This window comes from Eschrichtius robustus, chromosome 2 (assembly GCF_028021215.1).
Source record: "Eschrichtius robustus isolate mEscRob2 chromosome 2, mEscRob2.pri, whole genome shotgun sequence".
In the NCBI taxonomy this organism is placed as follows: Eukaryota; Metazoa; Chordata; class Mammalia; order Artiodactyla; family Eschrichtiidae; genus Eschrichtius; species Eschrichtius robustus.
In genome coordinates this window covers 1945720-1971815 of record NC_090825.1, presented here as the reverse complement: position 1 = coordinate 1971815, position 26096 = coordinate 1945720, and the positions used below count along the sequence as shown (strand labels likewise).

The following is a 26096-nucleotide window of genomic DNA, read 5'->3' as shown; positions in this document are numbered from 1 at the left end:
GCGTGAGGTGGCTGGAGTCTCTTCGGACGTTGGCAGGAGACTCCTGTTTTGAAATTCCAGCACTCTCTGTTCTGCATCATTTTATATATTACATAACCTGGTTAAGGTTGGCGTGCGTGTCTCTCCCTGTCTTCTAATGGGTACAAGAAGAAACTCTGCTGTAATCTTTCTCTGCCCCACAGTACGGGGTTCTTCTGTACCAAGTCAGCACACAATAAAGGTGTACGTAAGTGAATAGAACACTCCGGTGCCACTGTTCATTCCAGCTTTGGTTCCCTCTTCTGTGAACACAGGAACGAATTCCCAAAGGGAATAGCGTTAGATCTCAGTGATAGCCCCTTCTCACCCAATCTGCACAAAGTTTGGGGGGGGGCCGCTGTGGTCTTCGGTGTCTGCATCAGCCCCTGGCAAGTGGTGGTACCTGGGGAGTGTAGGGGCTGCTTGCCTCACCTCCCAGTCTGCTAGTAGTCTGCCAGTTGGACACCGTGACTTCTATTCTGTTGAGCCCCATCTCCAGGGACAAGTCATCTGGGAAGTGTAAGTGGCAAATCACATGCTCCCTTAACTTGATGGTAGGGTCGAGGGTAGCAAGAGGGAGATTGTGGCAAACCAGGCGGAAGAGAGGGGTCACAGTCAGGAAAGGCAGTAGGAGGCTCATGTGGGCATGGCCGCTGGGGAATGAGTGAATTTCCATCCTCACCCCCAGCTGAGAATAAACCCCATGCGACCACACCTCTTTTTTTTCCATACTCATAATGGCATTCACGAAGGTGGACCTAGTGGCTCTTACTTCACAGGTGTTTGTATCATCTGCTCTGGCTGCCCTAACAAAGTACCAAGACTGAGTGGCTTAAACAACCGGGATTTATTTTTGCACCTTTCTGGAGGTCAGAAGTCCAAGATCAGGGTGTCCACAGGGCTGCTTCCCTCTGAGGCCTCTCTCCTGGGCGTGTAGAAGGCCATCTCCTCCCTATGTCCTCACATGGTCGTCTCTGTGTGTGTGTCTGTGTCCTAATCTCTTCTTCTTCCGAGGACACCACTCATACGGCAGCCGGGCTCGCTCCACTGACCTCACTTCACCTTAATCACCTCTTTAAAGACTGAATCTCCACACACGGTCACATTTGGAGGCACTGGGGGTTAGGACTTCCACGTATGAATTTGGTGGGTCCTCAGTTCCTCCCATAACCGTTTTCCAAAAGTATTTGTTGGCATATTTAACTAACTAACTAATTAAGAGAAAAAGGAAGATAAGTCAAATGTGACTTCAGATTCTCTTACACCCTCGGGCATGAGGACAGAAGGTCCCTGGGTAGGTACAGTGTCTGGTCAGGTGTGGAGGGTGAAGCAGAAGATGGGGAGCCTGAACACCTCAAGGTTACATGTTGCAGAGTTGCCCAGGGTTGATGGTGATGAGACAGGTCACCTGCGCACTGTGGACCACAATCTAACTCTCCTGATGATGACTATTTGGGTTGTTCCCAGTTTGGGGCTATGATAAATGATGCTACAATAAACATGGGGGTCAAATGGTTGGCGGGACACTCGTTCTCTTTTCTCTTGGGCAGACCTAAGAGTAGAATTTCTTGGGCACGTGGTAAGCATACGTTGAGGCTCATATCAGACGGCCCAGATAGTTTTCTGAAGTGCTAGCCCAGTTTTACATTTCCACCAGGAATGATTTAGAATCTCAGCTGCTCTCCCTCATCAACAACACCTGATATTGTCAGTCTCCTTAATTTTAGCCTCATTCTAGAAGGTGAGTAGTGGAACCTCACTGGGATTTGTTTGCATTTCTCTTACGACTGCTGGTGTTGACCATTTTTGAAATTATATCTTTTTTGACAAGTGTCTTTTCAAGACTTTGCCCACTTTTTATTAGACTCCTCATCTTATTGAAATGTAAGATGTGTTTGCATATGCAAGTGTTTTGTCAAAAAATATGCTATATATAATATGTCACAGACAACAAATTATACACTGTGGCTTGCCTTTTTATTTTATCGTCTTGGTCACTTAAAGAGAATTTTATGAAGTCCAATTTATCCCTTTTCTCTCTCATTTTTAAAAATTTCTTTCTTTATTTTATTTTAGGCTGCGTTGGGTCTTCGTTGCTGTGCGCAGGCTTTCTCTAGTTGTGGTGAGCGGGGGTTATTCTTTGTTGTGGTGCACAGGCTTCTCATTGCGGTGGCTTCTCTTGCTGTGGAGCATGGGCTCTAGGCACGCAGGCTTCAGTAGTTGTGGCTCGTGGGCTCTAGAGCGCAGGCTAAGCAGTTGTGGCTCACGGACTTAGTTGCTCCGCGGCATGTGGCATCTTCCCAGACCAGGGCTCGAACCCGCGTCCCCTGCATTGGCAGGCAGACTCTCAACCGCTGTGCCACCAGGGAAGCCCCTCTCCCCTTCTCTTTTTTTTTTTAAATTTTATTTATTTATTTACGGCTGTGTTGGGTCTTCGTTTCTGTGCTAGGGCTCTCTCCAGTTGTGGAGAGCGGGGGCCACTCTTCATCGCGGTGCGCGGGCCTCTCAATATCGCGGCCTCTCTTGTTGCGGAGCAGAGGCTCCAGACGCGCAGGCTCAGTAGTTGTGGCTTACGGGCCCAGTTGCTCCCCGGCATGTGGGATCTTCCCAGACCAGGGCTCGAACCCGTGTCCCCTGCATTGCCAGGTGGATTCTCAACCACTGCGCCACCAGGGAAGCCCCTCGCCCCTTCTCTTTTAAGGATATTCTTATGTGTGTCCTCTCTAAGGAATACCTCCAAATTGTAAAAGTTTACTCCTATGTTTTAGCCTTTGCATTTAGGTCTATGATCCATTTCAAAATAATTTTGTATATGGTGTTAGGTAGCAATTATTTTTTTTTTCTCATATGGATGTTGAGTTGTTCTAACACCAGGGCATTTTTTCATTAAGTAATCACAAATGTGTACAGCTATTTCTCAGCTCTCTATTCTGTTCTGTTGATCTATGTGTCCATCTTTTCACCAATAGCAAGCTGTCTTAATTACTGTAACTTTATAATAAGGCTTGAAATCAAGTAGCAGAAGCTCTCCAGTCTGGTTCTTCTTCTTCAAAATTGCTTGACTATTGTCCTTTGAAATTCTAAATAAGCTTTAGAATCAATCATCAGTTTTTACAAAAATTCCTATTGAGGTTTCGATTGGCACTGTACTCAATTTACATATCAATTTGGGCAGAATGAATGTCTTCACGATGTGGAGTTTTTCAATCCACGACTATGTTATATCTCTCATTTTATTTATATTTCCTTTAATTGCTCTCAGTACTACGTTGTAGTTTTCCATGTAGAATTTGTATGTTTTACATTTGATTTAGTTTATTTCTATTTGTTTAATATTTCAACAATACTATAAATGGAATTTTAAAAATTAAATTTTCTTATTATTTGTCACCACTGTGTGGAAATACAACTGATTGACATTAATGTGGACTTTGTGTTTTGTAACCTTGTTAAATTCACATAGTAATTCTAATAGGTATTTTGTTTTGCATAGGCAATTGTGTTGTCTAGGAAACCTTTCCAAATTCTGTCTTATTTCTTGTTTGTTTGTTATTTACGTGTTGTCTTATTACCATGGTTAAGACTGTGAATATGATGTTGAATAGAAGTGGACACCTTCGTCTTGCTCCCAATCGTGGAGAGCATGCAATCTATCATGTTTAACAGTGGTGTCAGCTTTAGGTGTATGCTGATGTCCTTTGTCAGTTTGAAAATTTTTCATTCTACCCATAGTTTTCTGCGTGTTGTTAATAAAGGAACTGTAAGTTTTGTCAAAAGTTGTTTCTGCATTTGTTGAAATAATCATATCATCTTTCTCCTTTATCTTGTTCATACGATGAATTACATTGGTTGATTTTGCCAAGTTGAGTCAATCTTAAATTCCTGAGATAAACCCCATTTGTGCATGATCTGTCATCCTCTGATAAGTTGCTGGACTCGATTCCTTAACATATTTGAAGATTTTTGTTTCTATATCATGAGACGCACGGGCCTGTAAAATGACAATGTACCAATGACCAAGTGAAGTTCATCTCACTAATGCAAGGTTGGTTTGACATTTGAAAGTCAATTAATGTAACATACTATATTAATAGAATTAAATTAAAAAAATATGTTTATTCAATAGATACAGAAAAATAAGTTTCAAGAAAGTACAGCCCCCATCCATGATTAAAAACTCATAGCAACCTAGGAAAAAAGGGAAATCTTCCAAACTTAAGGACATCTTCAAAACTTACAGCAGCACCATGCTTAGTGAAGACAGACTGACCTTCCCAGCTCGGGTGATGGCAAGGATGCCTCCGTCACACTTCTGTTGCATCACACCAGAGATTCTGGCTAGTGCAAGAAAGGCAGACAGTGAAGGAGACAGCAAGCAAGCTGGAAAGGTTGGAATAAAACTTTATTCACAAAAGACATAATCATTTATACAGAAAATTTTAAAAATCTACAGAAAGCTAATACAACCAATAGCCAAATTTAGCAAGATTGCAGAACACCTGGTCAATATACAAAAATTACTTGTACTTCTATATAAACAGTGTCAACATATGTCGCACAAAGGCATTCCCAATGGCTTAAATAAATAAATAAAATGCTTAGTAATAACTTTAATAAATGTTGTTCAAAATTTCTACCCTAAAAATTATACAACATTCCTGAGAAAATTTTTAAAGGCCTAAATAAAAGGAACGGTAGAGTATATTTACGGATTGAATGAGTCAATATTTTTTAAGAGAGCGGTTTTCCACGACTTGATCTATATTATCAATTAAATCCCAATCAAACCTCACGGGCCTTTTTGTAGAAATTGAGGAACTAATTCAAAATTTGCAGGGTAATATAAAGGACTTAGAAGTTCCAAAACAATTTTATGAAAGAAAATTAAAGTTAAAGGACTTATGCTTTTAACTTTAAATTTAAGACTTTCTGTAAAGAGATAAAAACAAAACAATATGGTATTGAGCTAAGGATAGACAGATCTCAATGGGACATTGTTGAGAAGCCAGAAATACACCCACACTCAAATGGGCAACTGTATTTTTTGGCAAAAGTGACAAGATAATTCACTGGGTTAAGTATAGTCTTCAATAAGTGGCACTGAAACAACTATGTACTAGATGGGGAAAAAAATAATGTTGACTCTTACTACATACCACACACAAAATTACTCCAGAATGAATCATAATAGGTAAATGTAAGAGCTAAAATCATAACAGTTGCAAAAATTACATAGGAGAAAATCTTCATGACCTTGGATCAGGCATATATTTCTTTAAAAGGACACACAACACACATACACATCCCACAAGGCAAGAAGAATAATTTTTGAAAATTGAATTTTATCAAAATGGGAAGTTTTGCTTGTTGAAAAACTCCATTAATAGAACAAAAAAAATGAAAATGCAAGCCACAGTTTGGGAGAAAATATCTGCAAAACCTATATCTGAAAAAGGACTTGTGTCCAGAATATATAAAGAACTCTTATAATGCAAAAATTAGAAGAAAAACAATGCATTTTAAAAATGACCACAAGAATTGTACAGCCACTTCAGAAAATAAGGTATATGGATGGCCAACAAGCACATGCAAGGATGATCAGCATCATTAGTTATTTGGAAAATTCACATTAAACCATAATGAAATGCCACTTTGTTCTGAAACATACGTGTGGGATTTTACCTCAGGGAGGTGACTGAGTTCCAATATTGAGAGGTTAATGCCATCGAAAGAAGAATTTATTACTCACTTTTCACATATCAGATCAGGCAACATTCCGAGTTTCTTTAAACAGTCTACACTGGTTGGGATGTGAAGAAACGTGCAGTCTCTTATACTGATATTTGGAGTACAAAACAGAACAGAAATTTGGCAATTCCAGCTAAAACCACACATTTAGTCACCCTACGGCCCAGACATCCCTTTTTTTAGGTTCCAGGCTGAAGCTGCGCCTTCCCCAGCAAGAGCCTGTAAGAAAGCTGCCGACCGCAGCACTATTAATAAAGTACAAGCTTATAACCAGCACAAAGGCCCTTCACTCAGGGTCTGGTTGAATAACTATGATGCACCCTTGAAGGCAATACTACTCAGGTACTTTTGGGAAAAAAGGGAAAATTCTCTAGAAAGTAATTCGTAGTGATCTCCTTGAGTTATTGTTAAGAAAACATAGCAAGTTTGGGAAGGAGGTATGTAACCTGAGAAAGAAAGGGAGAGGGTTTATTGACTTATGGTCATGAACGTGTGCATGTATTTGCTCACATTTGCAAAAAGAAATGCTGGGAAGACTTGTAGAAGTTAATGAGGGCAGAGACGGACAGCTGGAGGGCAGGAGAGATGGAAAACGGGGGAGACAAAGGGGCCAAGACTGTTGAGCACACTTCCCGTGACTCTTAACCATGGAAGTTATTGAATTACAAAAATTCAGTCAAAAAGAGGAAAAGTCCTAAAATTAATTTAGGTAGGAAAAAAATAAATCTTTGTGTAAAATTGATAAAAGATAAAATACTATCTTCAAGTAATTATGAATACTGTTTTGTGGATCCCAAGTGTGATATGTTCTATAGGCAAAATGATTTACAAAGAAAAAAAAAAACTGTACTGAGTGATTTATTGTTAGTAGTAATGTTGATATTTATGGTTTTGAAACTTTATGTATATTTCAGAATAAATCAATAAATATACATTGGTGAAAGAAACAAGACTTTCAATATATGAGGAGAGATATAAAGAAACATTAACATTAAATATGAGTTGAAATATATGTGTGCTTATTTCAGATATAATTTAGTATCTACCATAATTCAGGATCTCTATATATAATATATATTTTTTCTCAGACTAATGTAAAAATCTAGAAAAGTCAGAGATTTCAAAAGATAAATATAAAAACATGCTCTTCTTCTCATCCCATTACAGTTTACACCCAATTCATCATATTTGTATATAATTTTTAAAAATTCAAGTATAGTTGATTTACAATGTTGTGTTGGTTTCAGGTGTACAGCACGGTGATTCTATTGTATATATATATATACACACACATATATATGTATTCTTTTTCAGATTCTTTTCCATTATAGGTTATTATAAGGTATTGTATATAGTTCCCTGTGGTATACAGTATGTCCTTGTTGTTTATCTATTATACATATATAATAGATTTGTTAATCCTAAACTTCCAATTTATCCCTCCCCCGACCGTATATAACTTTTAAAAATCACCAAATATTTATAAAAGTCAAAAAATATAGAAGGCAGTTCCTGGCTTTGCACCTCCAGGAGAATGCTGCTTCTACCGTCCCCTTGTCACGTGCCCTGCCTTCCTGTGCTCAGAGGGGGCATCATATAATGTGGGTCCCACATCTTCTCCAGCCCTCATGCCCTGAATGTCTCTGAAGACACACACAGTCAAGGTACTGACCCTTATCACCACAAGGTTCCTCCCTGTTCCCTTTTGTAAACACGCCCCCTCCCTCTTACTTCCTAACTCCCTCACTTTGTCTCTCCTACCTGGCAACCACCAAACTGTTCTCCATTTCTCAACTTTTGTAATTTCAAAATGTTCTCCTGGTGGAATCACGCAGTGTATAACCTTTGGCATTGGCTTTTGTCCTTCGGTCTCATTCTCTGGAGATTCACGAGAGTTCTTGTGTGGACCAATAACTCACTCCTGCATACGGTTGAGCATTAGTTCGTTCTACCTACTGAAGGACATCTGGGCCGATTCCAGTTTCTGTCTATTATACATAAAGCTGCTATGAACATCCGTGTACAGGGTTTGTGTGAACATAAGTTTCTGTTTCTCTGGGAATGATGCCCAAGAATGCAATCTCTAGACTTCATGGTAGCTGCAAGTTTAGTTTTATAAGAAACGGTCAAACTAGTTTCCAGAGTGGATTTACCATGTTGTATTCCCACCAGCACTGGATGAATGATCTTGTTTCTCTGCATTCTCACCAGACTTTGATGTTATCTCTATGTTATTTTTTTTATTTTAGCCATTCTGATAGGTGCATATATTTCACTGTGGTTTTAGTTTGCATTTCCTTGATGGCTAATGACGTTGAACATCCTTCATATGCTTATTTGCCATCTATATATCCTTTTCGGTGAAAGTTCTTTGGACTAAATTTTAATTGGACTGTTTTTTATTGTTGTAGTTTACTATTTTGCTTTGAGTATTCTTTATATATTCTAGATACTAGTCCTTTGTCGGATATACGGTTTGGCCAAAAAGTTTGTTCAGTTAGTGAGTACATTGTTGAATAAAATTTCTGGTGAAAATGAAAAATGTGTCTTGTATTTTTACTTACAACCGAACAAACTTTTTGGCCAACCCAAATATTTTCTGTCTGCAACTTACCTTTTCATTCTTTCAGAGAACAAAAGTTTTAAATTGGATGAAGCCCAACGTATCAAATTTTCCTTTTATGGATTGTGCTTTTGGTGTCCAGTCTGCAAATTCTTTGCCTTGCTCTAAATCTTGAAGATTTTCTCCTCTATTTTTCTAAAAGTTTCATAATTTGACAGTTAAGTCTGTGATCCACGTTTAGTTAATTTTTGTATAAGATGTGAGACTGGGTTGGAGTTGTGTGTGTGTGTGTGTGTGTGTGATTTATGGATGTCCAATTGCTCCGACACCATTTGCTGAAATGCTTTGCACCTTTGTCAAAATACGTCAGGAATATTCATCTGGGTTTGTTTCTGGATTGCCTTTTCTGTTCCAATGATGTCATGTCTTGATATCCGGTAGACTGATTCGTCCCACTCTATTCTTCTTTGTCAAAATTGTTTTAGCTATCGTAAGGTTTGTGCCATTAAAAATAAGTTTTACAATAAGGTTGTCTGTATCTACAAAACCCTTGCTCAGATCTAAGTAGTGCTTTAAACACTTGTTCTCACTGAATTTTTCACTAAAAATATCATAAAAGTCCAGTTTGCTTTTGGTCAAATTTCCTTTTTCCCAAATGTCTGTGTGCTGGGAACAGGTCATTTGAGATGCAAAAATAAAAGTGCACGCTCACTTTCCTCAAGGAATGCAAGGTTTGGGGCTGATTGCTAACTCAGGAATTTATTTTTAAAACTAAATGTTATTTTACGTGCGTATTTCCATTGGGCCCTAAAATTTAACATCCCAAATCAACCGTGCTTTACACTGGAGAGCAGGGCTCCTGAGGCGTGATCGGATCTGCCTGGATTACGAGTGTCCATGACACTCAGGTGCAGAGGAATCTCCAAGGAGGGAAGCGGGGGTAAAACGTAAGCAAGTGTCCCTGTGATTTTTTTGTTTCTTTCCCTCAACACCCTGCTGTACCTTTTAGAAGTAAAGGTGAATAACCAAGAGCAAGCCATCCACTCATTCTTTCATTCATTCAATCAATACTTGTCTAGCTCCCACAATTTGCCAGGCCTGAAGGCAGAGGCAGCACTGAGGTCAGAGAACCTTCACACCCGGACACCAGCAGCAGCTCTGGCTGCGGCTGCCACAGAGCCCCGAGGCAGAGGGATGAAGGAGCCCCGTGGGCAGGATGCTCTCGGGGGAAGCAACGTGTAGAGGCTGACGTGCGAGGGGGTGTGGCTGCTGGAAGAAGGGTCAGCAGGCCAGGGGGCCCGAGCAGAGAGCAAGGGGGCAGCCAGCCCGATGGCTGCCTGCCAGTGGAAGTAAGCCGCAAGGGCCTTCCACCCAGTGGTGGACGCAGGGGAGCCTTTGGAATTGCGGGGATTCCCAGGAAGCAGCACCCTTTCCTAGCCTGGCTCTGAGCAGGTTGGGGAATAGAATGGAACGTGGAGGCCTCTGTAATCACTGCCGGGGCCAAGCTGCCGGCCTCTCTGCCTGAGCAAGGCCTCTCCGCAGATGTGTGTGCAAGATCCAATCCGTCTAGCTGAAATGGAGAGAATGAGAGCAGAGAGAATTGTTTCTAGAAGCAGCTTAAGTGCCAGAAAGGCACAGAGTTGTATTCTGGGAGTGAGGGGTGTGTGGGGGGTGAGGGCCTGCCGGGGCCTGGAGTCTTCCTACCCTGCCCCAGCCTCTCTTCTGCTTTCCTTTCTAGGCTACACTCTGCCCTCCCCCTTGGCCATCCCCCCCATCTTTCTGTCTTCCACAGCCCTTCTCTCTAATCGTAACTTTAATTTTCTAAAATACATGTACTGTGTGTGGAGAGAAGATGCAGAATTCCATCCAGGGCAAAGGCATCTCTCTCCCCATAGACGCGTGCAGGTGGCCGGTGGCAGCAACGCTGTCCTTCCCCTCCAGAGCCCTCTGTGACGGTGCCTCGGCCCTGAGCAGAGCAAGTGGCCATGGGGTGAGCCGCTAACCTGCAGGTCCCAGACGAGGGGCCCAGGGTCCTGTAGGGAGCGCCCTGCCCAGGAAGCCCCTCTCTACCTGCCACGCTCTGGACGATGGCCCAAAGACACATGGGTGACAGTCCGTTCAAAGGTCTAAACTGCAAATCCAAGACTTTGTTTACCTTTATATTTTGAAGGGTAGGGGGATGAAGAGAGGAAGAAAGAGACAAAAATGCAAATTTTTGAGAACCTGTTTTTTTTTTAAGAAAGCTCTCCTAAATTAGTTCACCATACTTCTGTGCTATGCCTCTTCTTTTTAAATGATAACACATATTTTTCTTTTAATTTTCAAAGTGTAAAATATCTCACATGGTAGGAATGTACAGAGTAATAGAATCCCACGTAACCATCATTCCAAGTTAATAATCTTTTGTGACATTTGCAGCAGATGTATTTTTCAGAAATAAAACATGACTAACACAGTGGAGTCCCCTCACCCCTCTTCCCAGGCACTCAGTGGGCCTGCAGCGGAGGGGAGACCTTCCTCCCCACAGCATTACTGCACTCCCCACCCCCATGTGTAAATAGCACACATATTGCTGGGTTTTGTCAAATTCTGTCATCGGCATCAAGTTGTCTGTATCCTTTTAAAAAAAATTATTATTATTTTCCCCGCTCAACTCTATATTCTCAGGACTCACTCATGTTGATACCAGCAGAGCTATCTTACTCACTTTCATCCCTGGGGAACATTCTGTTCCATGGAATATGCCACAGACTCTGTATCCAGGCCTCTCCTGCCATTTAGGACGTTTCCAGACCTGCACTTTGCAAACAATGCTGCAAGGGCTGTGCTGGGGCCTCCGTGCCCCTGCCTGGCATTTTTCTTGTGGTGGACGATAAGGCAAGGCATCCAAGGGTGAGAGGGAGTGGGCATCTCCTGCTCTTTCAGATGTGGCCAAATGTCTCCCTAATTCCTTTGTAGCCATTTCAACTAGCATGGCAGGGAGAGTGAGTGCCCTGTCTCTGCACACCCTGGGCCTAGTTTGGTGTCATCCAGTGGGCGTAAAGTGGCATCTTATACACTGTATGATTTCCCTGTCAAGAGTGACTGTGAGCCTCTGAGAACTTGGCTCTTAGGTCTCCTCTGTGTGGAGGGTCTCTGCCCGCATCCCTGACCCATTTCTCCACTGGGTGGCTTGCCTTCACCCGTTGACTTTGGGAACCCTTCCTGATTCTGCAGAGCAGTCTTTGCCGTTTAGGTGGGCTGCAAATATCTTCTCCCCGGTTGGTGTCAGCAATTTATTTTCTATCCAACTGAAGTTTTTACTTTTAATGCAATCAAATGTATCAAACTTTTCTTTCTGCATTCCCTCCAGAATTAAAAAAAAAAATCCTCCCTTACCCCTGGCTCTGCAACCCAGCTGTGTCAGAGTGTGTGGGAGAGCTTGGGGAGGGCTGGTGTGTGAGCCTGACTACCCGCCGCCGAACCGTGGTCTGGGCGAGCCATTTGGGTGCACAAACCGAGAGTTAGCAAAAGGATATGAAGCGTGGCCCCAGACAAACGCCCTATACAGCCTCGCTTCTCTGATGAAAGCAATTGTCAAAACACACTTCCTTCTCCTCCCATGTTTTCTTGCGAGCGAGGATCCTACCTGCTCCGGCCGGTCGGAGCGACTCGCGCGGTCTCTGCAGCCCCCTGGGCGCGCTCACACCCGCACTCACGTCCCACGGTGCGCTCCGGAGTGTAAAACGGAGAATGCGAAGCGAGTGATGGAGTAGCTGCCGGAGGGACTGAGGGTAGGGTGGGGTGGGGAGAGGTGGGGGATGGAGGTGAACTAAGTTCTTCCAACGACTGTCTTGCAGAAACACTTAAAGAAAAGTGAAAAGAAAAAACTGACAACTCGTATTTCTTTCCACTTGCCCAGAGCAGCTCCCGCGGCGCGCGGACCTCCCCGGGCAGCGCGCGTGTGCGCGCGCACGTGTGTGCGAGTCCACGCCGTGAACGTGGAGGGCTGAGGACTCCCGAACACTTCTCCTTCCAGGCAGCCGCCGATTGCAGGACGAGGGCGCTCGGGTCTTCGCTGCTCCAGAAACGGGTCTCCGGTAACTCGGATCCCTCATCCCGTACCCGGCCCGCGCCCCCTGCCCCGCCCCCGCACCCGCCATCCAGTTCCCGCTCGGCGCTCCAGGCCCGGGACTCGGACGCCGGCGGGGACCTGGGCGCGGGGCCGCGCGCACGCCTCGCCTCTAGGGTCTGCGGTTCCGGGCGGGCGGGCGGGGAGGAGTGATGAGCCGAGAGCCAGGGGAGCACGCAGGCCAAGCCTGCGGTATGCTGAGAAATGGCGAGGGGAGGATTCTCGGGGCGCAGCGCGGGAGAAACTTCAGGAAGCGCGTCGGAGGCGGGGCATCTGTGCTGCCACTAAAGGAAACCGGGAGGGACACGTTAGCGGCCAGGAGACCTCGGAGTCGTCCGAGCTCCGAGGTCGAGCCGCTGGTGGGAGAGCCGGGTCGCCGGCTGAGCCCAGAAGGTGCAGAAGAGAGCTCCCTGCGTCCTGGGGCCCCAGCCCGGGTGCCCACCCGCGGCGCTGCCCGCAGGGCCCTGGCTTTCGGGCCCGTTTGAAAACCCCGGGCCGCGTCCCAGCTCGGGGTTCCTGGACAGGAGCGTCGGGGACCCCTGGGCCTCGCGCGGGTTCGCCTACGACTTTGTTTTCCAGACACACGTGGCCGCATCAGAAGAGAGTTTGAGAACCTCGGAAATCCAAAGTGTCCACAGAATCGTGAGCGGGCTCAACCCCGCTTGGAAGGCATTTACGTTTCAGTTTGACTTAAATTTTGTACAATTTATAGCGACGTATTTCGGTTTTCCAAAAAAGAAAAGAAAAACAAAGGAAAACGCACAACCGAACTCTCGTGCTCTTTCTCCTGGTTCTTGCTGTCACTCGCTCCGCAGTCCCGCCAGGAAGTGCGGGCACAGGAAGAGAACTCGATTAGGAACACACTGGAAATGTGCCTTATACACTGAAACGACTTACATTTCACACGTGACTTTATTCGGGGGAACCACGTAAAATGTGTCTCTTTAATCTTAACTGACCCCCCTCCAAATTTACAAGCTCCACAATGGCACCTATTTTCCCACCAAACTCTTACAAACTCCCCGGAAGACAGGGCAGAAGGCGGAACGAGAGAAAGGTCGAGTGAGGCTCAGGTTTTATTGAAATCCTCCAGTGTTATTGTCCTTCTTCCCCGAATCAAACCGACGTGGGAGGAGGCAGGTCCGGGACTCCCGCCGCCCGTCGGTGGCCGGGGACAGCGCCGGGGCCACCGCGGCGGGGACGAGGCGGCAGCCGCGGGCCACAGCGCCCCCTCGCCGCCCGCGCGCACGACTTCGGGCCGCGTCGCCGCTCAGCCTGCCCGGCTCCCGGGAGCCCCAGGACGGAGGTGGAGGGCGCCACGGTCTGCGCCGCCGCCGCTTTCCGGGAAGGGCCCGGAGCCCAAGCCCGCGAGCGTTTCTGCCGTTTCCCAGAGCTTGGCCTCCGGGAAACCGCAGCTTCTTGAAACGTGCATGTCCACGCCGACTTGTTCCAAAGGCATCGGCCACTGTTGGGACAAGAAACAGAAATGTGACAGTGCTAACCATCACCACCCCCCCTTTTTTTTTTTTTTTGAATGCATACCTGGGGCAAAGGGGCGAGGGGATGCACCGTAAACCTGAAAGCTCACTGCCCAGGTTAATGGTTCCGTGTGAGCGCGCTTTCCGGGCACTTACCCGGTTGGCCCTGCGTGCCGGCCCTTCTCTTTAAATCCAGCTCGGAGGGCAACTGAAAGCCACAGAAGCCAAGTGTACGTCCGGACGCAGACGCTCCACAGGCCTGAACGCCCTCCACGCCCGTGAGCGAAGCATCTAGGTCCCTGCTCTCGGAGAGAGGCGGCCTGGCGGCCCGGGGCGCAGCCGAGCGCTCCCCGCGGTGACCCGAGACGCAGTTCCAGCGAATCCAGGCCACCGTCGCAGGCGGCCGCGCTCCCAGCCACCGCGTCGAGCCTCGACACATGCAGCCTGTTCTTTCGATTGAGTTTTTAAAAAGAAGACCCAGCCAACTTTAATCTACGAAAAGGGAAAGTGATTTTAAAAAATCAGAGCGCTTTAAAGCGAAACGGAGTTTATATATCCCAATAACAATGCAGAGCGTTAAGTTTTAATGTCTCTGCGTAGGCATTTTAATTTGCTACAGTCACTACTAATAAAAACGGCATGTAGGGCGATTCGACTGTTTAATAGTGCAAGGTAGACGGGTTTTATTAGTAGCAGGCAGCAGTACGGAAAATTCAGATTTCAGTGGAGGAGTATAATTGCTGGGGGATAAATACACTCGGAGAAGAGGCTGTCTTCAGAATCAGCAGCGCCGAGCTAGAGGCAGAGGGAAGAGCCTGGCAGCCCTTTCTGGAGATGCACCCTGGGCGAGTGGAGACCCTCCAAAGCCACGTGCACATGTCTGGTTATACACTTAATTGATGTCAAAATCGAGTGTATCGGAGCTTATGCTTCTGCTCCAAACCGGGGATGTTTTTGTAATAATTCGCTGTTTTCTTTTCTGCCCCTGGCAGAGATCAGGCCCAGGAGAGAGATCGGGGGAGGGTGAGGGTGAGGGGGAGGGGGAGGGAGGGCGAGGGGGGGCAGGCCCAAATGCTAATGAGACAACAGCAGGAACTGGTCTTTAGAAATGGAAATACTCAAGCCAGTCTTCCTTGGAGATAAAAATTAGACCTGATTTTTTCACTTAAACTATGTAATTGGAAGCGAACCGAAGGCCTGTAACCTGATCTGTTGCTGTTTATGTTGGTCATCCAACGTGTGTCTGTCTCATTTATGGCCTCTTCCCGGCCGAATTCCCTCCCAGGAAGACCACAAATGCCGTGGGTCCTGTCAAAGGCATGCTCCACAGGGCTGCTGGGGCCTCTGGCTCTCTCTCCTTCTCTTTCCTTTTTAACGCTAGGATAATTGATTTAAAATATCTGCCCTGAACTGAATTAGGACGTCCTGCTTGGGGTCACAGCATTGTTGAAACTCCCCTGCTGGCTCCTCACAGCGGCCCAGAGTGTGTGGGAAGTAGTGGGGGAGGGGCGGGGCGGAGGAGGGTGTGTTGGGGGGGAGGTGGCCAGTGAAGTGCGGCGGGAGCAGGCTGGGGTTTGTAGGCAGCGTGGGGGGACAGGTGGGGGCGAGTGGTTTGGGGGCTCGGGGGAGAGGCGGCTCGTTAAAGGGCCTGGACCGCACCTACCGGGGGCCACCCACCCGCAGGCCAAGGACGGTGGGTTCTGCTCAAGCCCGGCACTGCGGTTTACAACTGGTCCCCTGGACCTAGGGAAAGACAGACGCACCCTGACTGCCTCGAAGGTGCCGCAGGCGACCAGGCCGCAGACTGGGGCCTCATGGTCTCCGCGCTGCAGCCGCAGCCAGCAGAGCGGCCGCAGGACGCGCGCGCGGCGCCCGCGCGACCGCGACCCGAAAGCGATAACTCTGGTCACTCTGAGAGCTGCCCAACCAACAGGGGGCTGCGGGAAGGGGGGGGGGTCTGCGGGCCGGAGCTCCCAGCTACCGCGTTCTCCCCCTACAGGTCACCCACCCGAGACGGCCGCCGAAGTAGTGACACCTGTTGTGTGGGCCACCCCGCCGTATCCGCACACACCCGACCCCCCGTGGACCTCCTGAGCGCCACCGGTGACCTCCCCACCCCCCGGCCCCCCCAGCCCAGACGCCCGCTTCCGCTGGCCCGGCCCCTGGAGAAGGTATGGGGAGAAGGGTGTTTTCGAGGGACTGGGGGTCCCAGGGCCCTTTGCTAAGCATCTCGCCGCTGGGCCCTGCGAAGCACCTCCCGAGTCGCCTGTTACCTGAGCTACCTGTGCTGCCGACTGCGCCGCCCTTGCCACCAGCCTGTCGTTTTCTCGTCCCTTCCCGAGTGACAGCGAGGCTTCACGTCGCGCCAGAGGCGGTCTGTCCGGTGACAATCATTCCCCCGAGTGTTTCACAACACAAATCCGAAAGAGGAGTCAACTTATTAAAACAAAATAAAATAAAACCCTTTGGGGGGGCTGCGTCTTCCCGGACGAAGCACTGGAGGCGTGGGCTAAAACGCTTCCTAGAGCAGAAAGTCCTAACACCCCGGGACCGGCTTGCCACTACGGATTTCGGGGCAGAAAGCTCACCTCAGGGCCCTCCTGGCAGTTCGCAACGAAAGTGCCCCGGATCCGGGTCCCGCGGGGACACGCCGGGCGGCGCGGGGCCGGAGACCAGACGCGAGGCCACGCGGGGAGCTTCGCACCGTGCGGCAGGCAGGGTGGACGCAGGAAGGTGGAAGTGAGAGCCACGCACGGCACCCCCAGGAGGACCCGGGCCTCGGGTGCCACACTCCCGCCCCATCACCCGCGGCTCTCGGCCCTGGCACTAGGGTCCTGCGCTCAGTCACCCGGGCGGAGAGGGGGCACGGGCCATTCGTCCCCCCAAGTGGCAGCCCGGCGGCCTCTGCCGGGTTCTCGCGGGCCAAGCTGCGGGCGGGGCAAGGGAAGGGGGCCAGCGCGGCGGGGTCTGGGGGGCTGGCAGCGGAAGGTGGGAGGGCGGGTGCCGGGAGTCCGCGCGAGTGGGAGGGGGTGCGCACTGCTCGGCCCCGCCAGGCTGCGGGGCCGCGAGCCGCGGGCTGGGTCTGCGCGAGAGTCGACTGCGCCACAAAAGCCTGCGCGTCGCCACCTCCTCCTCCTCCCTCCCTCCTCCTCCTCCCTCCCTCCTCCTCCTCCCTCCCTCTTCCTCCTCCCTCCCTCCTCCTCCTCCTCCTCCCTCCCGCCGCCCGCTCCTCCGCCCCCCTCCCCGGCCCGTCTCCGCCCCTCCCCCGGCCGCGGCCTGGCGGCTGGAGCGGGAGAAGCGGGTGGGGCAGGGGAGGGGGCGGGCGCCCGAATATGCAGATGAGCTCGTGACGGACAGCTCCGCGTTCCAATGTCCCTCGGAAACTCGAGCGCTCCTTCCTCAACTCCTCACTCCCGCGTCCAGACTCCCCCAAACCCCGACCGCCGGCCTGGCGCGCGGCTGCGCCCACCGGCTCCGCGCTGCCGCCGCCGCCGCCGCCGCCGCCGCCCAGCAGCTCCCCCGGCCCGCGGGCCGCCCGGGCTAGTGCGCAGGCCGGCCTGCCTCGGCCGGCGGTCCCCGCGCCCGCCTCCACCGCGCCGCGCCCCGGCCGGGCGTGGATGGAGGGCGCCGCGCGCCCTGCCCGCTGCTCGGCGTGACGCGGGCCCGGCGCCCCGCGCCCACCATGTCCTACCCGCAGGGCTACCTGTACCAGGCGCCCGGCTCGCTGGCGCTATACTCGTGCCCGGCGTACGGCGCGTCGGCACTGGCGGCGCCGCGCAGCGAGGAGCTGGCGCGCTCGGCGTCGGGATCGGCGTTCAGCCCTTACCCGGGCTCCGCGGCCTTCACCGCGCAGGCGGCCACGGGCTTCGGCAGCCCGCTGCAGTACTCGGCCGACGCTGCCGCCGCCGCCGCCGGCTTCCCATCCTACATGGTAACCGCGCGCGGGCGGGCGGGCGAGCGGGACGCGGGACGCGGGACGTGGGACGCCGGGCGCGGAGACACTGATCGCGGCGCTGGCGGAGCGGGGCCGGGGATCCGCGAGCTGGGCGGCGGGGAACGTGCCGTGGGAGGTGTCTCCGCAGTCGCCGACTGGGGTCGCCGCGCTGCTGGCGGGACGAGAGTCCAGGGCAAGAGGCAGGGCGGTCGGCCGGCGATGTCCTGAGCGCGGGCCGAGCCTCGCGCTCCACGCCCTTCCCCTCGGCTGCAGGGGTCATTTTCCCCAAGAGCCTGTGAAGTGCGACTCCGCTGGGGTCGGGATGGGATCTGTCCTGGGTGGTCCTTCTTTCAGGCGCCGAAGCTCGGCCAGGAGTCCGGAGCGGGCCGGGGCTCGCTTCTTTCGGCGCGGGGCGCTAGGGTCGGCGCCACTGGGGCCTCCGGGGCGATTACCGAGTGTTTAGCATCTACTTGTAGGGGCTTGGGGGTCACCGGGCTGGGGAAGGGAGGGAGCATCGTTAGAGGATCTGGGGCCCGGCCCGGCCGCCAAGATCTCAGCCTTAATCTGTCCCACAGGCCATGCTTCGGAAAAACGTGTCGGCCGGCGTTTGGCCAGCTAAGTGCCGCCTCGGTCCCCTGCGCACCGAGAGCAGCTCCTGCTTCCCCGACCCGGGGTCGGCCCGCGCTCCTCGGGGTCTGCAGCTGGGCCCGGCCGGGTGTGGCAAAGCGCGTTTTAGATGGTGGAGGCCGTAACGGGGGCTGGTGGCCACCTCCCGCTCTCGGCGGAATTCCAGGGCAGCAATGGAGTAGCTGGGGCCTCGGCGAAGGCTGTAAAAGTCTCGAATTTAAACGTTAAAGGCTGAATTAACATGCTAATTACCACGTATTTGAAGAATTCGAAACGGTGACTGGCTTCTGAGTTGCAAATTGGATTTGCCGAGCTTTAGGATGGTGAATAGCGGAGCGGGGGCTCTGGGGTAGTTTTTTAACCATATAAGGGCGGGGGAGGAGGAGTAGGGGAGGCAGCCGCACTTAACATCCAGAGAAATTTAGATATCAAGAAACTACCTGTGGGCCTGTATGTGCGTTCGTATTTGTGTACGTCTGTACCGGAGGCCCAGGGGCATTTGGGGGAAGATGCGTCATTTTAGGAAAGTGAAATAGTTGGAAATTTTGAGAAGAAAACCATATCGCTTTTCTTGATCAACAGCTGGCCTTAAATTACCCGCTGCGTCCTTTTGCTCTGTTGCTGCGGGAAGCGCAGCTCTAGCGCCGGAGGCATCGTGGGAAAGGCGGCCACGGGCGGGTGGAGGGGTCGCCTTGGCGCTGACGCCCGGCAGGTCCCCAAGGGACCCGCTCACCAGGCTCTTGTCGGTTGCAGGGTGCGCCCTACGACGCACACACGACCGGGATGACGGGCGCCATCAGCTACCACCCTTACGGGAGCGCGGCCTACCCGTACCAGCTCAATGACCCGGCCTACCGCAAGAACGCCACGCGGGATGCCACGGCCACGCTCAAGGCCTGGCTCAACGAGCACCGCAAGAACCCTTACCCCACCAAGGGCGAGAAGATCATGCTGGCCATCATCACCAAGATGACCCTCACGCAGGTCTCCACCTGGTTCGCCAACGCGCGCCGGCGGCTCAAGAAGGAGAACAAGATGACGTGGGCCCCCAGGAACAAAAGCGAGGACGAAGACGAGGACGAGGGCGACTCGGCAAGGAGCAAGGAGGAGAGTCCGGACAAGGCGCAGGAGGGCACCGAGACTTCGGCGGAGGACGAAGGTGAGAGGGGCCGAGGCGGGCGCAGGGTCGCAGGAGCTTTCTTCCCAGGCGGGGCGCCAAGCTGAGGTCAGGGAGGATGAGGTCCGGGGTTGGGGGTGGGGGGACGGGTGCTGCCCGCCCGACGCTCCAGGTTCGGGCTTGGAGTCTCGGCCGCCTGGCAGCTCCGGGGCCGAGAAACTCCTCGGTGAGCGCGTCCTGGGAGGTCACGCTCTCTCGAGGACGCGGCTGGGTTTGGGTCGAAGTGAGGGAGCAGGTGGGGCAGAGAGCCCCCGGGTGCCACAGACCGTGCCCGCGCCCCTGCAGGGATCAGCCTGCACGTCGACTCGCTCACGGATCACTCGTGCTCCGCCGAGTCGGACGGAGAGAAGCTGCCGTGCCGGGCCGGGGACCCCCTGTGCGAGTCGGGCTCGGAGTGCAAGAAGTACGACGACCTGGAGGACGACGAGGACGACGACGAGGAGGGCGAGCGGGACCTGGCGCCGCCCAAGCCCGTGACCTCGTCGCCGCTCACCGGCGTGGAGGCGCCGCTGCTGAGCCCCCCATCTGAGGCCGCGCCCCGCGGGGGCGGCGGCGGCGGCAAGACGCCCCTGGGCAGCCGGACGTCGCCGGGCGCGCCGCCGCCCGCCAGCAAGCCCAAGCTGTGGTCTCTGGCCGAGATCGCCACGTCGGACCTCAAGCAGCCGAGCCTGGGCCCGGGCTGCGCGCCGCCGGGGCTGCCAGCGGCCGCCGCGCCCGCCTCGTCTGGGGCGCCGCCAGGCGGCTCGCCCTACCCCGCGTCGCCGCTGCTCGGCCGCCACCTCTACTACACGTCGCCTTTCTACGGCAACTACACAAACTACGGGAACTTGAACGCGGCGCTGCAGGGCCAGGGGCTCCTGCGGTACAACTCGGCGGCCGCGGCCCCCGGAGAGGCGCTGCACGCGGCGCCCAAGGCTGCCAGCGACGCGGGCAAGGCGGGCGCGCACCCGCTGGAGCCCCACTACCGGCCCCCCGGCGGCGGCTACGAGCCCAAGAAAGGTAGGCGGCCTGCGGCCAGCGGGGCCCTGGGGGAGGGGGCGCCGGCGGGTCCCCGGTTGGTGAGCACCCTCGAGGAGCCGGGGAAGGGGCCGGGGGACCTGTAGGTCTGGCCAGGGAAGCTTTGTCGCTTACACGAGAACAGGAAAAAGACAGGACGTCTTTGGACGGTGGTTCTTGGACTACAAGTTAGCAGCGAAGGGGTGGTGAGGGCAGAAAGGGGGCGGAGGGCCAGGCGATCCTGCCTCGCAACGGGACTTGCCCCCTTATAACTGACTTTTCATTTGATTTATCATTATTACCGTTATTAGTATTCTCGTGACTGTTTTCATTTGGTCAAACACAAATTGCCACGAGATGCAGCTGCCAGCTTTCCCCCTGCTGACTGAGCCTAAGCTTCTGTATTTTCTGTCCCTTTATAGAGTCTCAGCTGAATCTCCTCTTCTGCCTTTGGCTGGAAGGAAACAAAACGTTCTAGTTCTTCCCAGAGGCCTTAGTTTTTAAATCTTCAAAATAGAAAACGAGAACCTATTTTCTTTCTCTCCTTTTCTTTATATCGCCTATGTTGCTCATAATTCAGGCTTGAGCTGATAAGACCTGTAAAAGGAGTTGAGGGGGAGAGAAAATGAGGACGCGGAAACGTGACCGAAGTCTGTCTCAGGCATTGGTGGTGGAGACAGCGGGCTCCCCCAATCTGCTCGCTGGGCGCAGGGGGCAAGGGCATTGCAAGCGTGGGTGTGCGGGCTTGTGGCTGTGCTGCTGTCTGGGAAGACTGATGGCTCTGGGGGTGGGTTCTGACTAACTGCCCCCTCCCCTGACAGATGCCAGTGAGGGCTGCACCGTGGTTGGTGGAGGCCTCCAGCCCTACCTATAGAAGGGCCCACACAGCAATGCAAGTAAGTGGGCTCCCTGGGGTTCCCCCCTACCCCTTGGGGAGCCTCCCCGAACCCGTTGCCCTGTAAACTTGCTTAATGTGTATTTCTTGCTTTTTGTCAGGGGGTTTGAGGACAGAGCACTGCAGTCTTCCCTGGTTTGTTTTGTTTTGTTTTGTTTTGTTTTGTTTTGTTTTGTTTTTCCCTTTAAGTGGGAGAGGATCCATTCTCTTTTCGAGAGTCCCTCTTTTTCTGCTCAAGTTCTGCTTTACAGAATCACTCCTTTAACTGGAATGTATTTATTGCACTACTGCTGTTGTTTTCTCTTTGGAAAAAATAGATTCTTAAAGTCTGGGTATTTGTATGCAACTTGGAACTTTTTTTGTTTTTTAACTATGCTAGACCCTTAATAGACACTTGCTTTGATGAGCGAGTGCTCCTGAAACTTGGGGTATCAAACCCCTTTATAGATGATCTTTGCAGAGTCAGACTGTAGAGACATAGAAGGACTAGTCTAGTCTTTTATCAGGCTTGTCCCTACGTCCAGATGGACTAGATAGGGCCGTGCAGTTCGCCTGGCTGACAGCAGTAACTCAAAAAATACCTACTTTACAAGTAGGCACAATTGCTAATCACAGATCTTGAAGATGGGAAAGAGGCAAAACCATTTCAGATGGGCTCTTTTTTAGAATATGATGATGTTGGCATGGGACTGAAGGATTTGGGATGATTTGGTTTTTTCCTTGGTCCACAGGTAGGTGTCACAATTGCTTTGGAAAAAAAAAGTCAGCAGGCCATTCTCTCTTCCCAAGTTCATAAATATACAGATATATAAAACAAAAAATGATCTCTAAATCCGGACCACATCTTGTGCCACTGTAAAAGAGAAGGATCCACAGGGCACTGCCAACCCACAGACTCTATTGGAACAGACTTTTGTTGGACATATGTGAATTTGTTGGCATAGTATAGCTTCCCCAATGTATGTGTGACTTTGGAAAACAATCTTTTTTCTCAGGATATCTTGAATTGATCACTTCATTGCCACGGTATATATTCTATAGTTGTGATAGGATTTACTGTAAAGTTTATTTGTAAAAGATGTACACAGTAGAAATAAAACGTGATTATAGAACTTGAGTACTTAAGAAGTGGAAACAAATTTGATATTTATTTTTATAATGATATAAAGCTTCTCGTAATTTATGCAAGTTGTATTGCAATGGAATCTAAACCTTTTGTAAATAAATTCTGCCTGGTTTTTATTTGAACATTGCTGGTTATATAATCTTTGTTGGTTGTTTAACAAGAATTCTTTACTAATTTATATCTTAAATTGTAAATAAAAACAAACTAGTCTACAACAATGTGGTGTCTGGGGCTCATTTGTCCTGGAAGAGTGATTTGAGTAGGGAGTCCTGGTGATAGTAGCCCCTCTGCCCAGGTGATCTGACCTCAGGCTTTTTAATGAAAATGTGTAAAATAATCTCTCCCTTCTCCTGCTCCTACAAAAAGGCAGATGGAAGAGAAGTACACAGTAGGGAGATATGTATGGTTTTAGGTTATTTATATACACATGCATTGCAAGAAAATTCAGATTTTGTGTTCTGAATATGAAAACGGCTTGTTAGTGTACATTTTAAAAGCATGGCAAGATAAAATGATCTGATATGCCTATGCATTAGGATCCATTTTATATTTATTTCTGGTATAGGCTTATTGAACCTTCTCAGTAACTAGAGAATTGTGATAACATGGATAATAGTTACACCCTCACCATAAATTATTGAGGGAAATAATTGTTTATTATAACCTTGAATTATCCAAATTGGAACAGATTATTCAGATTTATTGGATGACTTCTTAACTCTCGTTTTCATATAACTCACATTAAACACACGGTGAAAATCTGGGAGGAGAGATTTATTTTCCTTGCAGTGACTCTTACCCTTACCCTAGGGGGAAAGAAAAGTTTAAAGAACCTTAGCCTATTGCCTCGTTATTGTGTTACTATCTAATTATAGGACAAGCCTAGAATTTGTAGTCAGGGAACATATTCCCTTTGATTAGTATCATAAAAGCAGCAAAACTGTCACTTTAATTTTCAGCAAAATTATATGGATATCCATATAATATAATTTCAGAAAAGAAATGAACAATCATTTATTTCCTCTCCAAAGATAAATTGAGTGAATATAACTTACAGTTATAAAACAAGAATAATAGCTTCTTAGATTGCCCTTTAATCAATCATACACTTATTTTTCAAGAGGTTCATCTATTTTATTCCATGATTAATAATGTTGCAGCCTGAGAGCATTATTGGATCCCAGCGGGGGTCGTCCCGGATGCTTTTAGCTGCTTTGGAATGGTCAGTTGGGGTTCATTATGGGCTGATATTGAACAATTTATAAAATCTTGTCTAAACATCTGCCAGCTCCGATAGGCCGATGTGTCTGAGGATGGGAAATTGCTGGACCAGTTGATATTGACAAACGGATCTCTCTCCAGTGGCTTTTTGTGCCTTAGAAATTAGTGGCCTCTTGCTGGGGTCTTGTTAGAAAGGGTATTTGAAAGTAATCTTAGATACTTGAGGCAAATCCAGGGGGCTGTGAACTGGTCACAGAGCCATGCCTATGGGGAGGAATGGTGGGGTCTGACTGCCAACAGAGACGCAGGCCAAGGTTTCGGTTTTCTATTACTTCTCAGGCATTTTGTTGGCTTTGAGTAGATAAGCATTTGGAGGTTAGCAGAAAGCGAATCTCTGGGGTACACAACTATTTTTTTCTCCTTCCTGCCTCTCCTAGTAAGAGACCTTGACATGTTTGGATCTGAGCTATCTCTTGGCAACAGGGAAGATTTTTCACGTGGGCAGCCTGGTTACTCTGTGGCAGCACGTATGGAAGAAAACAAATTCGAGTCTGTGGACATAAAAGTGAGGCGGGAGCTCCTTTGCCTGTTTTTGTCTTAGATGAAACCTTTGTAGAATTACTGTGAAGATAATGATTTTCCCTCCAGATAGCATTTGGCATTGCCATACGAAAGCGTTAAGTAGTTTTGCTTTTACTAATATTAGCTATATTTCCTAAGTCAGCAGGGAATACAATGCACATGGCAGCAATATCTGCTATATGCAATATTATAATTTGAATATTTGAAGACTTCAGTGAAAAGTATGAAAGTTAACAATATTTAACAAATTAAGCACTGAAAGACCATGCCCCCAGTGAGGATACACAGCGAGGGCACTCCGTCTCTTAAAGAAGTGTGGAATGGAGAAGTAGGAAACCCAGGCAAAAATTGATCTCCCTTGCACATGTTCAGAAATTGAAGCCTGGATAAAAGCTGTCTCCCTTTGGAACTGAAGATTGTTTTACCTGGACATGTGATCCCTTCCCTACACACACACACACACACACACACACACACACACACACACACACACAGCAGCCCTCGCTCAGGGACAACGCATACCTTTCAGTGGGTGAAAACTCAAAGCACTGCAGGAGATTAGCCCAGGCTAACGAATCTTCTTTGATGTTTATAAGTCCAACAAATTATCAAAGATTTCCATAACTTACCCACCCTGCCTCCTGACCTGAATTTCTTTCTGGAAAACTTGATTTTGAAATGTGCTCTAAGCACATAAAAGCTGCAGGTGTTTAGCGGGATCTTTTTAAGGAAATGCAGAGTGAGTTATGGTTTCTCCACGCAGATCCTTAGGGAAGATGAGGGAGAAACAGAGACAGAGATAGAGACACAGACACAGAGACAGAGAGACCCTTCTTAGGGAAGGAAGTTGCTGCGTCTGATTTTTATCTTTTGCTTTAAAATCTAGCTAATCAAACATTACGTCCTGGCCCACGAAGACTTTCGCAGATGTTAGCGGAGGCGAGGGAGGCGCGCAGTGCCGAGCACGCGGGGCCTTGGGGACGCGGGCCTGGCCCGGCCTCCCGCCCCTCGGCTGGGATGCAGCCCGCGATCCGGCCGGCCGGCCTCTACCCCGCGCGGCCCCGGGTGCTTTAGAGCAGATTTATCGGAATTCGCGCTTTAATCTCAGGTGGGCCCCGGGGTCGAGCGCTGCCGAGAGCAAGGGTAGCGCTCGACCGGCGGCCGCAGGCTCCGCTCCCGTCAAATGTCAACATTTGTTCCCAATAAAAGAGTTATTGTTTCTGCAAAGCTGCCGGGCAACTGCCTTTGAAACTTGAAAAGAACTTCATCCACCTTTGTCTGCGGCGAGGCCGCGGGGGCGGCGGAGAGGAAGGGGCCGGGCGCCCGGGCCGGGGCTCCGCGCAACCCGCATCCCTCGCTGCCGCCGCCCCCGCCGCCGCCGCAGCCGCCGAGCAGGTCCAGGAAGCGGGGAAGCGGCCGGGTGCCCGCGAGGCTGTCCTCCGCGCGTGTTTATCCGGCATATTTGGACCTGGCCCATGCGCACCGCTGCGGAAAGCGCGGACGGAGCAGCCGCCCTCCACTGGCCGCGTGCGTTTTAGGGTCATTTAAAATCGCACTGAAATATTATCAAAGAGGCTAAGAGTCAAGTCGACCCTTTTGTTTCTTAACGTGACGGAATAA

General features: G+C 50.2%; 1 protein-coding gene and 1 long non-coding RNA gene across 4 annotated transcripts; one reads left to right on the top strand and one right to left on the bottom strand.

Annotated features, from left to right (window-relative positions):
• Window positions 1–13702: 13702 nt before the first annotated feature.
• LOC137755617 (uncharacterized) lies at window positions 13703–17010 on the bottom strand. The gene is made up of 5 exons (XR_011072035.1): window positions 16507–17010; window positions 16192–16354; window positions 15582–15661; window positions 14075–14410; window positions 13703–13905 (listed from the first exon to the last, which is right to left on the bottom strand). It is a non-coding gene; the product is annotated as an uncharacterized lncRNA (long non-coding RNA).
• Window positions 17011–17525: 515 nt separating this feature from the next.
• IRX2 (iroquois homeobox 2) lies at window positions 17526–22774 on the top strand. Of its 3 annotated transcripts, none has more exons than XM_068535124.1 (5): window positions 17526–17849; window positions 19233–19638; window positions 19942–20655; window positions 21474–21548; window positions 22279–22774. In XM_068535124.1, exons 1-4 carry the CDS (start codon window positions 17601–17603, stop codon window positions 21524–21526), a joined length of 1422 nt encoding a protein of 473 aa, XP_068391225.1. In that variant the 5' UTR covers window positions 17526–17600; the 3' UTR covers window positions 21527–21548; window positions 22279–22774. The 3 variants fall into 3 exon arrangements, with proteins under 3 accessions (XP_068391225.1, XP_068391226.1, XP_068391224.1); XM_068535125.1 differs by having other exon boundaries at window positions 21649–22774; XM_068535123.1 differs by lacking the exons at window positions 21474–21548; window positions 22279–22774 and having other exon boundaries at window positions 19942–21465.
• Window positions 22775–26096: the final 3322 nt, after the last annotated feature.

Coding starts and splice junctions, on each gene's coding strand:
- IRX2 (XM_068535123.1), top strand. CDS start 17,601: ATGTCCTACCCGCAGGGCTACCTGTACCAGGCGCCCGGCTCGCTGGCG. Junction 17,850..19,232: donor CCGGCTTCCCATCCTACATG/GTAACCGCGCGC, acceptor TGTCGGTTGCAG/GGTGCGCCCTACGACGCACA. Junction 19,639..19,941: donor GACTTCGGCGGAGGACGAAG/GTGAGAGGGGCC, acceptor GCGCCCCTGCAG/GGATCAGCCTGCACGTCGAC.